The sequence below is a fragment of the Columba livia genome, chromosome 3, assembly GCF_036013475.1.
Source record: "Columba livia isolate bColLiv1 breed racing homer chromosome 3, bColLiv1.pat.W.v2, whole genome shotgun sequence".
Classification (NCBI taxonomy): Eukaryota; Metazoa; Chordata; class Aves; order Columbiformes; family Columbidae; genus Columba; species Columba livia.
In genome coordinates, this window is record NC_088604.1 from 120990084 (window position 1) to 121010186 (window position 20103).

Here is a 20103-nt window from a genome sequence, read left to right on the forward strand (position 1 = left end):
CGCCGGCCCGCACGCGGCCGGGCGGGGCCACGCCCCCCCCGCGGCGGTGTGTGTGTGTGTGTGTGTGTGGAGGGAGGCGGGACCCGCGCACGTCACCGCGGCGTTTTGACGGGCGGCGCGTCCCCGCCAATGGGCGGCGGTGACGCCGGGAGGCTGCAGCCAATCGGCGGCGCTCGCGGGGGAGCGGGCGGGGCGCGGCGCGGCGCGGCGGAGGAGGAGCGTGACGTGCCGTGACGTGCCGTGCGGCGGGCGGCGGGCAGCGCCAGGCGACGCCATCGCGGCCCCGGCGGGCGCGGAAGACGCAGCGGTGGTGGCGGCGGCGCGGGCTGGGCCGCGGCCGCCGAGCCCGAGCCGGGGGGCGAGCGCCGGGGGGCCGCTGCCGCCGCTGCCGCCCTTCTCCTCCTCCTCCTCCCGCCGGCGCCATTTTGTGAGAGTGCCTCGAGCGGGCGCCATGTTTGTAAGGAAGAATTAGGGCAGGCATCTCCGGCCACCAGCACCTCCCTTCCCCCGTGTGTGTGTCCTCTCGTTCTGCCCCGGGCCTGCTCCTCCGAGCCGCCGCCGCCGCCGCCTTCCTCCGCCTCCCGCCCGCGCGGGGCGGCCGGGCTCGGCCGGTGCTGCCCGCACCGAGCGCCCGTTAGTGTCCCACTAAGTAACCGTGAGTGAAACCTTCATCATCTCTCCTCACTGAAGGGACCCGACCCTCCTCACCGAGCCGCCCCCAGCGCGGCCGTGCGCGCCGCCGCCGCCGCTCCCAGCCCGGGCAGTGCCCTGCCTGCCTCCTCCTCCTCACACCACTGCACTATGGCCTTTGAGAGCCTGTTCTCCAAAGCCCCAAACCCAGTCCTTGACCCACACATGCCCGACTCTGACAGGCAACATGCAGGGGACGAAAGGTCGAGTAACATTCTTCTCTCTCTCTCTCTCTCCGCTTCTCATAATGGTGGTACTAGTGGGGTGATGGTGGTGATGATGATGATGATGATGATGCTGCTGTGTTGATGTGCCGAGGGGGTTAACGGTGGTTTTTGGGGGTCACCTCCAGGCTGGAAGGACCGGGGTGGCGATGGGGGGACGCGAGGAGGGGGCGGGAGGGGATGGCTCAGCATTGTTAGGGTTTTATTTGCTGGAATGCATGCGTTTTACATCTTCAGTTATTTATTCTGGCTGGGAACGGGGGGGGCTGTTTTCCATTTCTTTCCATAAATTGCACTTTTTCCAGCGGGTGTCTGTGGAATGTCACCATTGTTCTTTTTCTCCCCCGGTGCTGCCAGTCAGGTAGGAAAGGGCGCTCCGAGTTGGGTCTTTTTGTTGTTGTTTTCGTTCATACGAGAATCTCTCCCTAGATCCGTATTTAACGTCGTTTTCTTGCCAGATTCCACCTTCCACATTTAACTGGATTTTTTTTTGATTTTGTTTTGTAATGCAGATTAAGGTCTGACTGACGTTATCTTTGCCACCCCTCAGTCCCCATGCGCAGAAACGCAGCGTCCCGTTCCTGGCGCAAGGAGCTCTGTGCCTCCCTCCCCTTCTCTCCCGCAGCTGCTGGAAACTCAGGTCCTTTCTCCAGGCAGCCCTGGCCCTTCCCAGGCCCTTCCAAAAACACCGTGCCGGGGGGCAGCTGCCCGTCCTTCAGCCTGTGTCTGCTCAGAGCGCTTGTGGCACAGCCGCAGGAGTTTAGAATGCTGGTTTATTGACAGCTTCAGGCTGTCCACAGCCCTGCCTGCTGCTTCACGGGACTGGAAAACACGGGGAAAAAGAGAAACAAAGGGCTTGCGAGCGAATTGAAGGTCCTCACCGGAGAAAGAGCCGCTAGTTCTGTGTGACAAGCGGGGAAGTGCTGGCTGACTGGTCCAAAAATGGTATTGGGATTCGATAACAGGGTCAGGGCCGACCCCGCGGCTACCGAGTCTTGTTTTCCCCTTCCTTTCAATAGCGAAACAGGGTGAAGTTGTGTGGTGCTGTGTGGAAACCAAACCGGCGATCCGCTGGGAAAGCCGGAGATAGGGCATAAATACCGATTAAAACCCTGCAGGCCGAGGGCTTTAGAGTTCCTGGAGCGAGTCTGAGAGTTTTTACTGTTGCAGGCGTTGGAAATACTTGGTGGTTAAAGTCCTCGAGGACAAGCCCGAGTTACTCACAGCGGTGCTGGAAGCGCAGTTTTTCTGACGCGACGGTGACAAGGCCGGTTCCTCTAACCCGCTGCTCTCACCGTGGTAAATTATGAAACAGCAGGAAAAAGGTGCTACCGAATATTCTGACGTACTCATCGTACAGGTTAATTCGTAAACATGGCTTTGTGATGTTCTCGTTTCGGAAGAGCAGACTACCAGTGAACACGTTTACCTGTTCAATAATACTTTGTGCAATCCAGACTTTTTTTATAGAAGTTCTGCTCCCCTCTGATGCGGGACCTGTACAGTGTATTCTTAGCACACCCAGAGCGTTGTTAAAAAGAAAGAGCCCCAAATATATTGCATTATATTAGGTGTGCAAATGCGTAAAAATACTTTAACTTTCTGAAGTATATAGTGATTTCCCTCCCAGCCGGTGCCTGGGAAAGGCCTAAAGAGAAACAGAGTCTTTCCTGTCCACAGAAAACACGGTTGCATCACCTCAGGCTTTAACCGCAGATGATTTCTAGCGCTGAGTTGGTTTTGTCCAGTCTCCGCTGTAGCCGGTTGGAAAACCAGCTGTAGGTTCTATAGGAAAGACGCGAGTACGTGATACACCCGTGTTCTGAGTTACCTTGGAGCCGCGCTGTCACGCTCGTTTGGTATTTTAAAACCAACACGTTTTAATAGTTTTATCTCGCAGTCAGTTTTTTCCCGCGCTGGTAGCTCAGTGGGACTGGTTTGCTGTAGGTGCAGCTGCTGAAATCATTTAGCAGGCGGGTTTGTGCAGCACGGATTAATAGCATTTCCGTTAACATTTGGTTTGCTTTTGAACCGATCCATAGAGTTATAAAGAAGTTAGTTAGTGCAAAAATAGTCAAAAGCCCTCGTTTGTCCACACATTGAATATTTGAAGGTGGAAGGTTGCTTTAATCCCAAGCCTTTGTTTTCTTGCGTTGCAGCCGTGGCACCTGATTGAGTGAGGAAGCTTTCTCATTCTTTAAATATTGTTAGTTAACTCGTTCTGGAGACTTTGTTGGGTGAAGTATTGGAGACTTTGTGTACTCACAGCGCACAGGTGTCTTTGTAAGGTTCATTTGTCTCTAAATTCTAGCCCCTTAGGTTGGTACCGGTACTTTCTGTCGGCTGGCTCTGCTTTACTGCCATTTAATCTCCAGACTTGGAGATTTCCTGTGCCATTATCTGCTGTAAAAATAGCTGTGACCTAGTGATGGCTCTGAAAGTTGAGATGCAAGTAGCGCTGCCGTAGCCAGCACAGCCTCGAGAGTTGCATTGCAAGTGTCTCAGGCCCCTTTTAACGTGCTCGTGGTACAGTAAAGGGACTTTTTCCCCAGGGGCAGCTCTGTGGCAGGCGCCTGAGTGGCCTGTGCGAAGCTTCCTTAGGAAATGGTCCCATTTTGGCAGGGGACGTTTGGAAATGCCACTCCAAAGCTGGGCCTGTGGGTCACAATTTGGGTCCCTTTTCCCGAGAACCACGCTGCTCCTCACTCTGCACTGTCTCATTTTGTATTTGCTGTAATTTTTACTTTTTAAAATGCAGTTGGTACACTCACTCTCTGATTTCCCAGTTTTCCTGCTGTCTGTTTTTAGATATATTTTATACCTGGTTTTAGGGAGTTTTTTAGTAATAGTTAATCACCAAACAATGCGTTGAGTTGAAGTTGTTTGCGATCGCTGAACACAGCCTGGTAGTGATTTATCGTTTTCCAGCGTGATTTCGGAACGTGCTTTGACATGAGGGAAGCTCTAGATATAATCGCTCCCCAGTACGCCCCGTGGGCAAACAAGGCTTGTTTGCCACCCAGCAAAAGCCCAGGGCTGGCCAGCTTGGCTGCTGCGCTGCCATTACAGCACGTGGGAGGTGGTTGGGCAGCAGGGTGATGAGTGGGGCTGCCCCAAAATTGCTCCTTGGCCTCCAGGACCAGCTCGGGAAGGTATTTTCTCAGCGCTCCTTGCCGCTGTCCTGCTCGCTTCCTTCCCCTATTTCATGGGAACATGGGGCTGTTCCAGCCAACAGAGGTTAGAAAACCCATGCAATTTCACTGCCTGGCTGTAGATTAAAATAACCTCACATTTGCAGAATGGGGCAGCTGAAAAATGCAGTTAAGTGACCTGCGTAACTTTTGTCCAAGAAGTTTAACTGCAACGCCACCTTCTCCTTTTGTTCTTCTTTTCCTTATGCGTTAATACATTCTGTAGTGTAGCAGCGTGCTGGGAGAAATCAGTTTTGTGAATGTTAACCCTCTAGGATCTTAGTTTAAACGTGTAATTTTCACGTCATCAAATTGTGGCTAAGTTATTGTGCTCTTTGTAGGTTTATAAAAACAAGGTTGTGCTGCAGCCCCCACTGTCTCTGCGGGTTTGCTCAACACTTCTGTCCGCACTCTGGGAAAAACTGTCCCACGGGGAAAACCCGCTTAGTTTTCTTAAGATATTTCAGAGCTACGATCGTCAGTGCACCGAGAAACACGTCTTGTTCTGTGTCTTGGACTTAAGGACTGTGGATTGTAGATCTTCTTTCAACATAAAAATGACTCCGACTAAGGGCAAGAAATGTGGGTTAGAGCTGAGTCTGAACGTTAGAAATTCAGCTGTGAATGGTAGAGTAGCGGTGAGTCGCTTTGCACGTGGATTTCTAGTTTCCCTAACCAAATATTTGCATAACTGCTCTTCGGGTGATTTCACCGCGCTGGTTCTCCCTGAAGAAACAACGAGGCTTGTGTGCCCGTCTAATCCACTTGGAGATGCTCCAGAAACGCGCCTGGGCCAGTGGAAACGCTTTACGGTTCTGGTTCCACGTTCCCCGCCAGCTCCCAGCGTCTGGAGGCTGCGGAAAAGAGAGCCGTCACATCAGCCATTTGAGCGCTTTTTTTACATTCTTGAAGTTCAGTGCTTGGAAAATTCTGGGGTGTTGTGGAAGGAATGCAGGCGCTTGAGGAGGGGAGGGCTTGTGTAGTCGTGCCTTTGAAATGCCATCCCGAGGATCCCGGTACTGACGTTTTTACCAGGTGTTGTACCTAGAAAGTTGTTCTTTTAATGCGTCCCAGAGTGCAAATATTAGTGTTTTTTTTAACGCGTCGCAGGGTGTAAACATAGGACAGCAGCTCCCGGGGGACTGCTGACTGCTGAATGCCGTGTTTCCCAAGGAGCATTGTCAGTAGGCGTTGTACTGAGGAGGATGTTTTAATTGAGCCGGTCCTCGAGAGAGTCAGCTCAGCTCACTGCGCCAAAGTACGAAATATTGCTTTATTAATCAAGTGTCTCCTGGAAAGATGCAGCAAATGATTCATTGGGATATCACGCGACGTAATTCAGAGTTTGTCCAGGAATTCTGTAGCTGCCGGACCCCGGTGTTTGAGGATGCGTTGGATTTTATGCTCAAGTTGGATTTGCTGTGTTGGAGGGAGCAGCCATGCCCTTAATGGGCATATTTGTGAATTTATCCAGTTTATTCAAGAGCTGCCTGTGGTGAAGTCCTGCAAGTTCACCGTGAACCTTTTACTGCCCGTCAGCATCAATGATGCTCTTTAATGCATAGCAGAATCTTTTATTCAGATTAAATCTGCCTTTTAATGCCCACTTTTTAATAGTTTGAAAGCTGCTTATAAACTTCCCTTCTTTCCTCTACTGCCCCCAGCACTAGTTTGGTCTTGGTTTAGGGTTGTTTTCACATAGCTATATATAGCATTCTGGTACCTATAGGCTTCTCTGCCGAGTCGGGTCCGATAGCGGCATGGAGGTCTCAGACACCGTAGGACTGATGGCGTTTTCAAACAGTGTCGGTGTCAGAATTCAGGACTGTTTCTGTAAGGCTCCACGGTGCGTGCAAAGGCTGAGTTCCTGAAGCAGTGGCCACATAGAAATCATTACACAGAGCCCCTTATACAGGTTAAAAAGTTAAATTCTTCCACACCCAAAGCCCGGCAAATAGTGGAGCTGAGATTGTTTCAGCAGTGGGTCTGAAACGGGGAGAAATCACTCACCTGCTGTTTGGTCAAAATGTTTCTCCTGGCAAAATATTGTCAGGGTTGTTATTGTTTGAGTCAGCAGACAAAACTTTATTTAAAGCCTTGTGTAATCACAGCAACTTCATTTCCCTGCAGGTGGAGATAAGCACAAGGCTTTCTGTTAGTTAGTCTACAGACGCTTAAAGTGTTACATTTTGTTTTATTACTTTTTAAAATCATCCTTTGGTGTTTCTGCAGTTTGAAAGCTTTTGAGCAGTCAGAGTTCCATGAAGTTATTGCACGTTCACGTGCATGTTGTTCCACTGTTTATCGATAAGAGAGACTTTCCAAGTCTCAACCGCTGAGTTAATTCCCCTTTCTGGCGTTGCTCACGACTTTGCCCGTTCCACCCTGGGTGCTACAGACCCGTCTTTAGTTCCAGGCGCTGCTGTCTTGAAGGAAATTCAATATACGTTTGCGTTACTGTGCAGCTTTTCCTGCGGCGCTCAGCCGCTTGTTTGCTTTACTGCTACTCTTTAACTGGGCGGTTTTCAGAGCTTTAATTGCCTTTAATCTTGACCACGTCTGTTCTGCACACACAGCACCATCACGGCACAGGATTGCAGTAGGAGTGTTTCTAGAAATGGTTAAACTGCCTCTTCCGCTTGAAATGTGTTTAAGGGCGACAGGGTGCTTCATATTGGAGCACGTTTTTTATCTAGGTTGGAGAAAACTATGTAAGAAGAGAAGACCTCTGTTCTGAGAAGTAACATTTTTAAACTCTTCAGTTTTGCAGTGCAATTCAAGGCTATTTAATGGCTTGCATTCCGTTTTTCTTTAAAGGAAAATAATAAAATCCTGGTAGTTCTTGGGGTGTTGCATGTATTAAAACGTGTGTGCACACGTATAAAATGTAACTGGTGGAAAGATGTGCTGGGTGTGTTTGTTTGTGCTGTTGGACAGATGAGGTGGATAATAACAGGTAATTTTATTGTATTGCTATGTTTCCTCCTACAGAGAAGATGGAGAGCTCGAAGATGGGGAAATAGATGATGCAGCATACGAAGATGTGAAAGAGCATGGTACTAAAGGTGACGACAAACAGAAAAATGAAAAAGGACATAGAAAATCCCGGAAGAAACGCAAAAAAGAGAAAGAAAAGAAAAAATCGAAAAGGAGAAGGCGGGATAAGCATAAGGTTAGGAAACGCAAACCAAAATATTGGAGGTGCTTGTTTTAATTCCAGGTTTAGACAAGGATCCGGGGAATTGGAGAAGGAATCGGAAATGGTGTTATTGCTGTTTAGGTGGCCTTTGGACTCTGAGTGCACGTTTTAAAGCTCCTATCTTACCAGTGCATTTCAGTATTAAAGAATTTGTTTAAGTAGTCTTTTGATTTATTTACCTTTGCCTAAATGCATTTCAATCAACTTGGTTTTAACCTGTTTATATTTAAAAGAAATACAAAATCAGGTTGTGGGTGTAACTCTGTTATTCGTGATATACATCTTCATCGGTTGCTTATTTAGTTCAGTATTTCTTCTAATAGCAGCTCTCAAAATACCCACATTTATGAGCATTTCACTCTGTGGCATTGTCAGTGGTTGCGGTAGTTCTGGCACAAAAGGCCCAAGTCTTAAGCCACTTCTTAAATTGTTTAAATAAATCTTAATTTAAGCACTGGCCACTGACAGTGGTAATGGGGCCTGAACCGTGGAGAGGGAGAGGATAAGCGGTAAAGTGGAGAGAGAACCCCGAGAAACCACGCAGCCCGTGCTGTTTAAATTCCAAAGCCTCATGGGATCAGATCGCGCTCTGATCAAGAGTGGTCGTCAAAGGGCGTGCGAGAATTGGGAAAAGATCTTCGTTTATTGGGCTAACGCGTCCTTTAAGTTACGTGGAGAACTCCATGACAGCCTTTGAGAGCTGTTTGAGCTGTTTTCTTCTGTTTTTCTCAGCATAACTCCCCTTCCAGCGACGACAGTTCCGACTACAGCCATGACTCCGACATGGAGCGCACTGAAAGGCCCCACAAGAAGAGCAGCAGCTCTTCCTACAGAGATTACGATTCCTCCTTCAGTCAGGTAGGACCGCTTTAAACTCATCGCTGCCGTCTTTGTTAGGTGTAAGGTAAAAAGTGCCAGCGTTACACAGTGCACTTAGAACTGCATGGGTTAAAATGCTTTGTCGACCTCACTGAAGACTTTTCTGAAGTATAGATGTGGACGCTGTTCTTTTCAGTTTTGATGCATTCAAAAGTACTGATTTTCGCTAAATAACTGATTTTCACTGTGTGTTATTATTGCTTGTTCATGCAAATCTGGTAGACGGCCTGACAATAAAACAGGGTGAAACCAGTTGGTTTGGTAGTGCGGTTCGGAGGGGTGTTTTTTGAAATATTGAGTTGCTTCTAAGCAACGTGTTCCCTTTTCTACAGCACGGGCATGTATCCGGCAATTACATGAGTTCCCAGAAAATGCAACATAAAAAAAATGTAAAAAGTAAGGAGTATGACGACTATAGCCATTACAGCGACGAAAACTTCGGGAATTATAATGAGGAAGAAAAGGATGAAGATTTTGCTGATCAGCTTAAACAATACCGGCAAGCTAAAGAGACCTCCAGTTCGGATTTGGGACCGCCGTTCCCGAAAGAACCAGTCAAAAAACAGGGCATGAAAGGGCTCCAGAAAGGTAAGATAATGAGCGTCGTTAGCAGCAGTAAGGGGTGGGTTGGGGGTGTTTGGGAGCTGAAGGCAGCGAGCGTGCAGCGTCGTGTCCTGCGCTCACACTGGTGCCGACACTGGAGCTCAGGGGTCTGGTGATGCCTGCGTAGAAAACAGAGAAATAAAACTCTCCTTAAACAGCCAAGATCTTTGTCGTGTAACAAATGTAAGTAACAAATGTCAAGTAACAAATGTAAAGTGACTTCCTGGTGGTAGTTTATGAAAGGCTGAAATGGGGCTTGGCTGGGGGAAGAAATGTGAATATGTCAATTCCCAAAGCTAAATTAGCCCCCCCCATCCCCGCAGATAATTAAGTACCTAAAAATTTGGATAGATGCCTGAGTATTTTAATTAGTATGCCCCAGAAGTATGCTGGGATCCTGTGATTTTTCTTCTCACAACTTCTCTTGCATTCAAAGCCGGGCCAATAGAAATGCAGGTGGGGAAGTTTTCCTCTTGAGCAACGTATTCCTGAGAGATCGGTGATGCCATAATCCCGCAAGCTTAAATACACATGTGTTCTGGTTTGTACCTTCCTTTCCTGGCCGTCATTGTACAATTAATTAATTAATACGAAGGGCTTTCTGGCTCCCCGTCGCCCTGGGCTGCGGAAGGTTGGGCACCTGGAAATGCTCAGCTGCTTCTCAGCCCTTTTTCTATAAGGTCAAGTTCTCATTTCGGAAAGTGTCCGTTCACTTTGCTAAAGTTCCTCCCTTTAATCATGGTTAAAAGTTTGTGTCCCAGGCAAAATGTGAGCGGGTTTTGTATAACATGACGGCATAAATCCCTTACCAGCTCTTGGGAAGATCCTGTGCGCTGTCCACGGGCAGTGAGCTGGCCTTCGGTGACCACAGGGAGATGTATTGTGTTCCCTTCTCCCTCACAATAAAATAAATTGGCGGAAGATCAGCTGTTGTATTTCTCAGGTTATGATCTCGGGTTTCTGGCGTGTTGTGACAAAGAAACGCACACACACACACCTGGGTGCCAGTTGTACTGGTTCAGTCCCCTGTTCAGAAAGCGGCCAGACGCCACAAAATGTTTCAAATATTTGGACTGCTTAGAAATAACGTGTCTGCATTTCTAATGGTGGGACGCTGCTTTGCACAAGGTTAATTTGATATTCGCTTTGTCAGCCTGTTATTGATTTGAAGAGCTTTTCAAAGAGCAGGCGCTTGCACAGAATTGCAATGGGCCGGGGTGTTGTACTTGCCAGCTCGTGATTCAAGGGACCGTTTAGGAATTCCGACTGCAGAAAGGCAGGTGTTTAGCTTGTTGGATTTGTCTGTATTTGATGTCACTGGGTAACCATTTTTCTTTACTTTCCGAGGTGGTTTCAGGAGGTCGTTGTTGTTTTGCAGGTATTTCTCAAAGAGGCAACAATTACAACGTTGGCCGAGGGCGTGGAATGCAGAAGAAATTGAAGCGTAAAGATCGTGGAAGGGGCCGAGGGGGCAATAAGGGGTCTGATGGCTTTCACGAGGTATGTGGGGTCAAAGCTGAATTCCTAATGGACTTGTTTCAAACACCTGGAGGCTTTGATTTAACCAAAGAGTATTTAAAAACCCATATCCTTAACCTTCTTTCCTCTTATCTAGGAAATTACTAGAGTTTTGCAGCACTTGGTGGACAAAGTGTAGTTACTGACTTAAGCTAATACAGAATTTTATTGTTTTTCTTGGAAATATGAAAAACTAGCAGAAAGTGGTTTTGGGTAGTGCATGGGCTGGGATGTCACCTGTATCTGAATGAAGGTGTTTCGTTACTACCAGTTCAGCTCGGATTTTTCAGCAAGCAGACGCCTTCACCACTTTTGCCAGTTGTGGTCTGAATCATGAAGAATGCTCTTTCTCTTCCCAAAACCGTGACTGCGGAACTGGAAACAAACGTGACCTTGCTTTTCACGTAGTAATTCTTTGCACAGGAATTAGAGAAAACGGTGTTCAGTGTTTGTAGATCTCGACGGATCCAGAAGCAGCATTTCCGGCTCAAAGATCTCTGCTGCTCAACGTCGGCAGAATCTGCAAAACCTGTTTCAGTGTTAATTTTTTGCGACATTGCTTAATCTGCCGAGCGAAACGAGACCAGACAGCGGATGTGCCGCTGCCCGCGTGCGCTCACAATTCAGCCCAACAACAGTGGAGAAACGCCTCCGCTCCCTTGCAGAAGTTCCTGCTCAGCAGTCAGATCCCTGCTCCTCCTTGGGAAAACCAGAGTGTTCTTTTTCTTCTAACGGGAGGAAAAGAGAAGATAAATAATCAGGCAGTGACGTAGGGAGTGCTTTGTCAAATGAAGTGCGAGATCCTCTTCCTTCAGTCAAGTATTTGAGTCTGCTGTGTTGGAAGAAGTTTCTGATTTGGTTGCATGACTCTGTATCAAAGCAGCCAAGAAAAAATATATCTATTTACCTTTACTTTGAGCCGTGAGCATAATGATTTTGAGAACTTAGATCGTGGTGTAGTTAATCCCATTTTGGGCTAACTAGTGCACCAAGTGTGCTCTGATATTTTTGCAGCTGCGTTTAATAAGTGAGCGTCACTAGGGGGTTAATTTTTCTTACAGGACGGCAAACCGGTGAAGAAATGGGTGAATATGAGCCAGGAGTTCATCAATCAGCATACAGTGGAACACAAAGGCAAACAGATTTGTAAATATTTCCTGGAAGGGAGGTGTATTAAGGTAATTCCGCAGGGTGTCCGGGGGCTGCCGCTTTGGGCTGAGGGGGGAGAAGATGCTCTCTGCTTTTTACTGCAGCTGATGTGAAGGAAACTTGGACGGTGAAGCTCAGCGTTCTGATTTGTGATGTTTTGAGTGTTCATAGACAAACACCAGCAGGAGAACTTGTGGGAAAATATCCCCTTCTGCTCCACGTTTTGAATTATAACAAATTCTATTAAAATGATTGTGTTTGCTTGTTGGCATATGCAGTAAAAACATCGGTGATTGTATCATAAACGTACACTTGACAGCGTGTCCTGCAAATATACAAACCTCGCAGGTATGGAATCTAAACAGGCCATGATTTCTGAGTGTATTAGGTTATTTCTCTTTTATGTGCTGCTGCTAATTGTGAACCATTGAAGGACTTGCTTAATTATGCTCAATTATTTCTCTCTCTAAAGTAAAAAGTGAGATTGTAGTAATAGTTCCCCTACCAAAGAATCATCTTCCTTCGGCCACCAAGCGGAAGGCAGCAGAAAGAAGAGAATCCTATTCAGAGCAGTCAGCTGTCAAGCAAAAGCCCTAGCAAGACAGTCTCTAATTACGTAAAACCAAATTATATCGCTTCGTTGTGAAGCTTACGCCGCTGTGGAGTTGAATCCTCTGCTGCGAGACTAGTTCAGGCAGTTGTAAAACGCGCTTAAGAAAAGCGGCGTGCTTCCCGAATAAGTGAGTGCGTCATTCCTGTTTGGTTCCTCTGTGTATTTAGAGATAGAACGTTTGCTGTATCTTTTTGAAAAGGTGAAAATGAGTCTGCTTCTCTGCCAGACCGGGGGGATTGAAAACAATGTGTTGTTTGCCGCCGTGATAGAATATATTCCAGTGTGCCCTGCTAGTAAAATGAGTATTTGCTGCCACCTTCAGTTGTAAAACGAGTGGCTGAAGGAGCACCTAGTGTATTTTTCATGAAAATAAATACAAAAAATATGCAAAAAACCTCTGCAGCAAAGTGATCCTAATGTATAACATGATATGGTTGATACAAACTTGATATTAGTTGGACTCTCTTTTCCCTACATGAAAGAGTCTTAATACTTTGCTTGTTGGACTTTAAGTTCTCCCACACATCCTTAAAACAGAATCAGGTTTTCTGATCAAATGCGTAATTGTTTATATGGAAAATAGTTTCAGTGGAGTATTTGTTTAAACGGCTTTTTAATGTGCGTTACCACCAGGAGCCAGGACTGGCACCGCCAGGCCGGCTTGTGTTCCGTGACCCCCGCCTTTATGCTTTGTATCCCATTCAGGAATCGCTTCTCTAGGTCCGGGCCCTCCTCTTCGCAGGTTTTAGGGCCCTGTTTATGTGTTAGTAAAGATTAAAAAACTAAATTCAGCTAAGGATGATGTTTTTCATTAAATCTGGAATAGAACCAGTCAGCGTTTCAGATGGACGATGTTTATTCTTGTTTTCTTGTTTGTAGGGAGAGCAGTGTAAATTTGATCACGATGCAGAGATTGAGAAGAAGAAGGAAATCTGCAAGTTTTACATACAGGGTTACTGCACCAAAGGAGAGAACTGCATTTATTTGCACAATATCCTTTAAAAAACATATTGGAATGAAACGGAGAGTTTATATTTGCTCTTAATTGACGTGATTTTTAAGGGTGGCTATTTCTTTTCTTAATAGATTATACCAAAGGCTATGTAGATTTACTACAAGATTGTTTTTCTGCTGAAATACTTAGGAGGAGTATAAAATTACTCTGTTGCTTTTAAGGATTTTTAATGTTTTAAAAGATAAAGCGCCCTGCAGTTAGATGCATTTGTCAGCATACTTTTAAACCCCTGATCTCCTCTTGTTTGTTGTAAAGGACTCGTATTTTATTCTGGAATTGAGACCTTTGTCTTTTTAATCGTAATTTTAGAATGAAAAATAACGTCAAGGACACGGTAATGTAATTATTAGCAGAGTGTTAAACGGAACTAGGAGGTAAGTTGGTTATTGGCTTTTGAAATTCTGAAGATAGTGCTTTGGAAAGATGAAGCGCTGGTGAAGAGTTGAAGGACAGCGGACAGCTGAATTGCCTGGGCTCGTTAGGAACCCTTAACACGCTGCTTACATGAGTTCCCGTGCAAGTTCTACCACACGGGAGCAAAGTGCTACCAAGGAGACAAGTGCAAATTCTCTCACGCTCCCCTGACTGCAGAAACAAAAGAGCTGCTGGACAAGGTGAGCGGGTCCTGGTCCGTAAAGGCTGAGTTTGTCGACAGAAAGAACAGGGGGAGGTTGCTGGAACTCTCCGCGGGGTTCTGGGGGAGCGTGGTGCTCAGTGGTAACAAAGTTCAGCTCCCTCTTGCTCTTTAGCACAAAAAGTCCATGGCCAGTTCAATACCAGGAATTCCTCTCCTATCACTTATTTTTTAGCCTTATCAGGCTCATTTATTTTCACAACTCGGGTTTCAGCCTGTGAGCTTTCTTTTGCATCCCTTCCTGTGGGAATGTCCGTGTACTCCATCAGCAGAAGTGTGGCTTTTATCCTGTCTGCCCTGGGCTGCCCACAAGTCAGATATCATCTGACTTACTCTGCGCTCCTCAAGGGTTCACGAAGTCTTGACCGTCGCGTTAATCGGGATATTTGTGTCTCTCTGCGGTTACTGTACAACAGACCGCAACAGAAAAGTGGCCTGAATTTAACATTAGAGACATCAGGAATCTTAGAATGAGCCCTTCAATTTGCCGCTTAAAATTCCTGTTTGAAGGAAACGGATTTGAGTGAAATTGTCCCTTACCTGACTACAGAAAGAGTTTTCTTCCTGGCTGTGAATCTGTGTCCTGTAGAACGAGTAATAATAGTTTTATAATTCATCCGAGTTTGATGTCAATATGTGGTAGTATTGTAACAAGTAGTTGTATTTGAATGGAAAGCATGAGACTGAATTGAACTGCATGTACAGCAGGATTAATGAAGAGTTTGCTACCTTGCTCTGTTCCAGGTTTTGAATAACGAGGAGGAACCACAAAATGAAGACGAGAAGGAACTGGAGGAGCTCAGAAAGCGGGGAATAGTTCCGCTCCCGAAGCCGCCCCCGGGCGTCGGGCTCCTGCCCACCCCCGCAGAGCAGTATCCCTTCTCCGAGTCCGACATGGAAAATTACCAAGATCCGTCGGGAGAATACAAGAAAATCCCGTCTCTCTTTGAAATAGTTGTGAAGCCCACCGTGGATCTGGCACACAAAATTGGAAAAAAGTAGGTTGCGGAGTTTTGCGTAGAACTCTCCTTAAAACGCGGCTGCGTAGATATTTAAATGCTTCTCTTTGTTTCTGTCGAAGTTTGTACTTCTGAGGATACGCAGAGTTAATGATCTGTCAAATCCTGGCTGTTATAATTATTCACTTATTTGAGGCTTTCCATAGAAGAGAACTTACTGAGCCTTGACCTGCCAGGAAGTCCCTGCCTTGGCTCTGGCTTTGCCTCGGTGCCTGCATTGCCTCTCTCCCTTTGCAGGCTGAGCAGTTTCTTCTCTTCTAGACTCTTTCTGGAGTCAGCTTTTTGGTGAGTGAAGCCAGTGGACGCTCCTGGAGGAGACTGCTGGCTCTGGGATGTTTAAAACTCTTTAATTGCAGCGAACGTCCAGTTCTGTGTGTGCCTATATTGAAAAACTGTTCTGTTCTGAAAGCGGCTCTGTTGTGTGTGGTGTATATAGTCACTTTCTGAAAATAATTGTTTCTTTCAGATTTTTATGCAAGTTAAGATCAAATAAGCATGAACAGACAAAAGTGAGGAGATAGCTAATGGGCTGTTGATCTTTTTAGGTGCAAAACTTGATTCTCTGATTTTTCTTTTGCCTGCAGGCCACCGACCTTCTACAACAGCTCCTCGCCGCCCAGACCCCCGTTCCAGGGGAACGACCCCCATTCTCAGCACATGTACAATCCAGGTTCCAGTCCCGGGCCGGGCCCTGGCATGTCCCAGGGCCACAACGGGCCCCCCATGCACCCGGGCTCTCCCGGCCACCACCCGTGTCCCCAGGGCATGCCGCAGAGCCCCCCCATGCAGGGCGTCCCCCCCGGCTTCCTGGGCCCGCAGGGCCAGGGCGGGATGCCCATGCAGGGGCAGCAAGGGGGGCCGCCGCTCACACCGCCGGGGCTCGGCGGCTCCTACAACGCCCCAGGGGTCCAGGGGCACATGGTGAACATGCCGAGGGAGAATCACTGTCCCCCGGGGCCACAGTACCAGCAGATGCCCGGGGAGCGGCAGCCCAACATGAACTACGAGCCCATCCAGAACCCGGCTGATTTCTACGACAATTACTACTCTCATCAAGCCGTGCATAACTTCCAGCCAGCTAATAACTCTGGTGGTAAGGACATGGAAAAATCATTGTTCCTTTGCGGTTTTGTGGTGTTAAAATATCAAAGCTGAGCAGCTGAAAGAATTTTGGACAGAAAGCCAAAGGGACCTGGAGCACAAGTGTGATGGAGCGGCTGAGGGAGCTTGGGGGTTCAGCTGGAGAACAGGAGACCTTCTGACCTCTGAACTGCCCAAAAGGAGGTTGGAGCGTGGAGGGGGTTGGTCTCTTCTCCCAAGTGATAGCACAAGAGGAAACGGCCTCAAGTTGTGCCAAGGGAGGTTTAAATTGGATATTAGGAAAAAGTTCTTCACAAAAAGGGCTGTGGGGCATTGGAACAGGCTGCCCAGGGCAGTGGTGGAGTCACCATCCCTGGAGGGGTTTTAAAGGTGTTTAGACGAGGTTCTCAGGGATGTGGGTTAGTGTCAGGGTTAGGTTATGGTTGGACTCGATGATCCTGAGGGTCTCTTCCAATTGAAATGATTGTACGAAAGCCAAGGCTGGAATGTCTTCACCGTAAAGGCTTTGTCAGCTGATGCTTTCCAGTCGTGTAATACAAGTCGCATTAGTTTTGCTTGACGGCGGTTTGTGTTTTAGCTCCTCTGCTGTAAAAGCCCGTACAGGATGGCTGCTGACTGGGGTTTTGTATCCCGCAGATGGAACGTGGCACGGGGAGTTCACAGACCACCAGGCGCACCTCATGGGCCAGGAGCCGCACCAGGGCGGGGGCGAGGCGGACTGCATGGGCAGCCACATGGGCCACAAGGCCGCCATGGGCGTCCCCGATTTCCTGCCCGCCATGCAGAAAGCGCTGTACGCCAGGCTCAGCCACAAGCACCCCCGCGACGGGGACGCCGGCAGCAGCCAGGGCCAGCGCGCCATGAGCAAGGACGAAGGTAAAGAGACTTTGGTTAGAGATCTGAACATCCTGTGTTAGCCTGGAGTGAATCTCTTGACTTGGGTTTTCATCATGGTACCATTCACGATTATTGTGAGCGTGCAGTTACCAACACAAATAATATTTCCAGCTAAATATAGTCACTTACCAGCTTTTTCTAGGATTTTACTATAGACTTAGTTGCTACCTTCCAGTGCAAAGGAGAAAGGTCTGTGGATAATGTTTTGCTATAGTTTGCACTTTTAAAAGGCTGTTGTTGATAGTTCAGTTCCTTCTTAAAACCCCTGATGGAAAGAAACAGGTTGTTATTTCTAACTGCCAGTACTGCCACTTCTGTTTATTCATTCTGTTTATTCACCCGTGCCGCTTGCTGGTTTTTGGATAGTCCTGAGAACACAGCTGTGCTGATAAGGCCTTCCAGTAAACTGCATACCAGAGTTGAGAATTTATCCTTTAAAACTGCATGTTCTTACTGCTTCCTGTCCTGAATTTTGACCGCTCCTCAAAACCTTGTGATTTGGGTTGTAATAAAGCAGCGAATTCTACATTTGTAGTTGATCTGCTTTTAAGACTGCTTTCCCTTCTCCCATCCCACAACGAAGGTCGCTTCCCTTGAGATCCAGATTTTAAATGTTGTTAAACTAGTACCCATAGAAATAACTTTTTGAAAGCAGGTTATTTTCCCAGATTAATGTTGACAGAGATATGCGGAGAGAACGCAGCAGTTCGGAACAGTTGCAAGTTCCTCAAGCAGCTACAGTTTTTTTGTTATGTCAGTTCTTCATTTAAATTGATTTTTGTCATTTTAGATTATGGTTGTTATAATACAGGGAGTGATGACTTAATAATCAGGCCTTTTCAATTTGATTTTAATGAGAAATTACCCTTTATATGAGTAAATGTGTCATATTCCTTGGCGATACTTGTTTTAATAATATGTTTTGGTTTCTTTTTTTAAGATGACAACGTCAACTGGTATTCCAGCAGCGAAGAGGAAGAGGGCAGCAGCGTTAAATCGATACTGAAAACCCTGAAGAAGCAAAGCGAAAACTTCCGGAACCGCCAGCAACATTCCGCAGAGCAGCACATGCTGGGCATTCCCACCGACCCCCGGCTGGCCAAAGACAAGGGCCCCGGGGCGCAGGCTGCCGACCCGCGCCTCCGCGCCTCCCCGCGCCCCAACGCCCGCAAACCCACGGAGCCCGCGGCCCTGGACCCGCGGCTGGCGCGGGACCCGCGCGTGCACAAAGCGGGCGAGGGGGCACACGCCAGCGCGGCCCTGGGGGCGGCCAAGCTGGAGCTGCACCACGCCGGGGCCAAGGCCAAGCAGAAGGGGATGGAGGACGACGAGGAGGATTCGGAGCGGGAGCTGCGGGAGCGGGCGTTCCTCATCCCGCTGGAGCCGCTGCCCGGGGTCACGCTGCGGGATCCGCGCTCGCAGCTGCGCCAGTTCAGCCACATCAAGATGGACGTGACGCTGATGAAACCCAACTTCGCCAAGCACATCGTGTGGGCGCCCGAGGATTTGCTCCCCATACCGTTGCCTAAGCCCGACCCCGTCTCTTCAATCAATTTACCTCTCCCTCCGCTCATCGCTGACCAGAGACTGAATAAGCTGCGGAATTTGAAAAACGATCCCCACCCAAACGCGATGCCCGCCGACCCGCGACTGGCCGCCAAGGCAAAAAACAGCTTAGCGGGCCGCGGCGGCTACTTGGATCCCTCCGCGGATTCGCACGCCAGTAGCTCCAGCAAATTAGGAGACCCTCGCTTACAGAAAAACGTGGATCCCAGGCTCCACAGACTGTCGAGCACAGACACGCATCACGGAGTCGCAAAGGATCCGCACCCTCCCAAGTTTGACCCCCGCCTCGCCAGATCCGCCGGCTCCTCGCAGCCCTCGGAAGCCGCCGCCAAACCCGACCCCGACGCTCTGCCCCCCTACGCGCCCAAATTGTCCTCCAGTGGGGTCCGGCTGGGGACCCCGGGCTCCATCCTGAGCGGGATTAGTTTGTACGATCCCAGAGATCACAGCTCGTCCTCGGACGCGGCTCCGGCTACGTCGGGAGAGAACGGGGAGAACCAGAAAAAAAGTATTTTGAAAAATTCGGGTAAAAGCGAAGCCGGTCTCTCGGAAGATCCGTCGCTGCAGAAAACCGCCTCCAACGCCGAGAAAAACCCCGAAGGATCGGCGGAAGCTCCTGCTCCGGAGAAAGCGGGCGGCGGCGGTAAATCTCAGGCCAAGCAGTCGAGCGCGGCGCCCGCGGTGCACAACCTGCCGATCCAGGCGCTGTCGGGGCTGATCCGGCCGCAGTACAGCGACCCGCGGCAGGTGCGGCCGCCCGGGCAGGCGGCGCAGCCCCCGGAGAGCGATCCCAACGGGGAGTCGGATGATAAGTCCCTAAAAGATGTTTTCAAGACTTTCGATCCCACCGCTTCACCGTTTTGTTAGCAGTTGATTTTAAGTCTTTTTACTGTTGTGAATATTGCAGTTTTCTGCTGTTTTGTAACTGGTTTACCTCTTTGCTTTATTTATTTTTAAATTATAATTATCAACACTTTTCAGCTGCTAATCTCAGAACCACATGCAGTTCTACAGTATGCTATAGTGTTTGCAAAGCTGTGGTATTTTCTATATAATACTTTTTCCAATTTCAGGGAGACTAATAATTGACATGTAGAAACACCCCCCTCCACGTATCGTGTTAGAGCTGAGAAAAGCACTTTCATTGTAAATACGTCATCCCGAAAGTCCGAAGAGCTGTATATGTGTGAGCTGTCTCTTTCATAACCGACATTTAGATATGATCGCGGCATTTGTATGATTGTATAGATACAAGCAATATTATGTACATTAATTACTGTGAGAGGCGCTGTGTGACAAGGATTGTCCGACGCATCAAGCCAAACCTACGCACGGATGGAAAACCCGCAGAAATGATGTGAAAGGAAAACGTCGATCCTCCTTTTCTGATCAGTCGATGTCCCGCATTGACAGTTTTTACTCATGCAGTCAATATTCTTAGTGTAAAAGAGACCTATATCGCATATTGAGGATTAAAAATGTCATATCTTTTAAAAGTATTTTATTCTATGCTGTATATAGAAGAAATTGTGAAGTACATAACTAGCAGAAAGTTACTGTTAAAAGTGGAGAATACCTAAGGTGTCTAATACAAAAAAGGTTTTTATTTAATTTTTTCACGCATACACAATTCTGATTAGTGCTATAAGTTACATTGTGGTGTTCATGTATTTCAATGTATTTTTGTATTCAGCTGCTTAATTTGTATTGCTTTTTTTGTATTGATGTAACTGCAGTACTTGTATTCATGGTGTCTTTATGACATTTTTAACAAAAAAATTAAAAAGGGTACAGCTAAAGCCTGG

The 20103-nt window shown here is 47.7% G+C and overlaps 1 protein-coding gene across 3 annotated transcripts; it reads left to right on the forward strand.

The window, feature by feature from the left end:
• Positions 1-99: 99 nt before the first annotated feature.
• ZC3H6 (zinc finger CCCH-type containing 6) lies at positions 100-20097 on the forward strand. Of its 3 annotated transcripts, none has more exons than XM_065059425.1 (12): positions 100-655; positions 7097-7277; positions 8037-8162; positions 8516-8771; positions 10165-10286; positions 11366-11482; positions 12946-13057; positions 13586-13695; positions 14460-14713; positions 15319-15827; positions 16472-16711; positions 17673-20097. In XM_065059425.1, exons 3-12 carry the CDS (start codon positions 8088-8090, stop codon positions 19163-19165), a joined length of 3288 nt encoding a protein of 1095 aa, XP_064915497.1. In that variant the 5' UTR covers positions 100-655; positions 7097-7277; positions 8037-8087; the 3' UTR covers positions 19166-20097. The 3 variants fall into 3 exon arrangements, with proteins under 3 accessions (XP_064915497.1, XP_064915496.1, XP_064915495.1); XM_065059424.1 differs by having other exon boundaries at positions 102-893; XM_065059423.1 differs by lacking the exon at positions 100-655 and adding an exon at positions 1101-1275.
• The last annotated feature ends 6 nt before the right edge of the window (positions 20098-20103 follow it).

Coding starts and splice junctions, on each gene's coding strand:
- ZC3H6 (XM_065059423.1), top strand. CDS start 1,133: ATGCGTTTTACATCTTCAGTTATTTATTCTGGCTGGGAACGGGGGGGG. Junction 10,287..11,365: donor GGTCTGATGGCTTTCACGAG/GTATGTGGGGTC, acceptor TTTTTCTTACAG/GACGGCAAACCGGTGAAGAA. Junction 14,714..15,318: donor GCACACAAAATTGGAAAAAA/GTAGGTTGCGGA, acceptor TTTTGCCTGCAG/GCCACCGACCTTCTACAACA.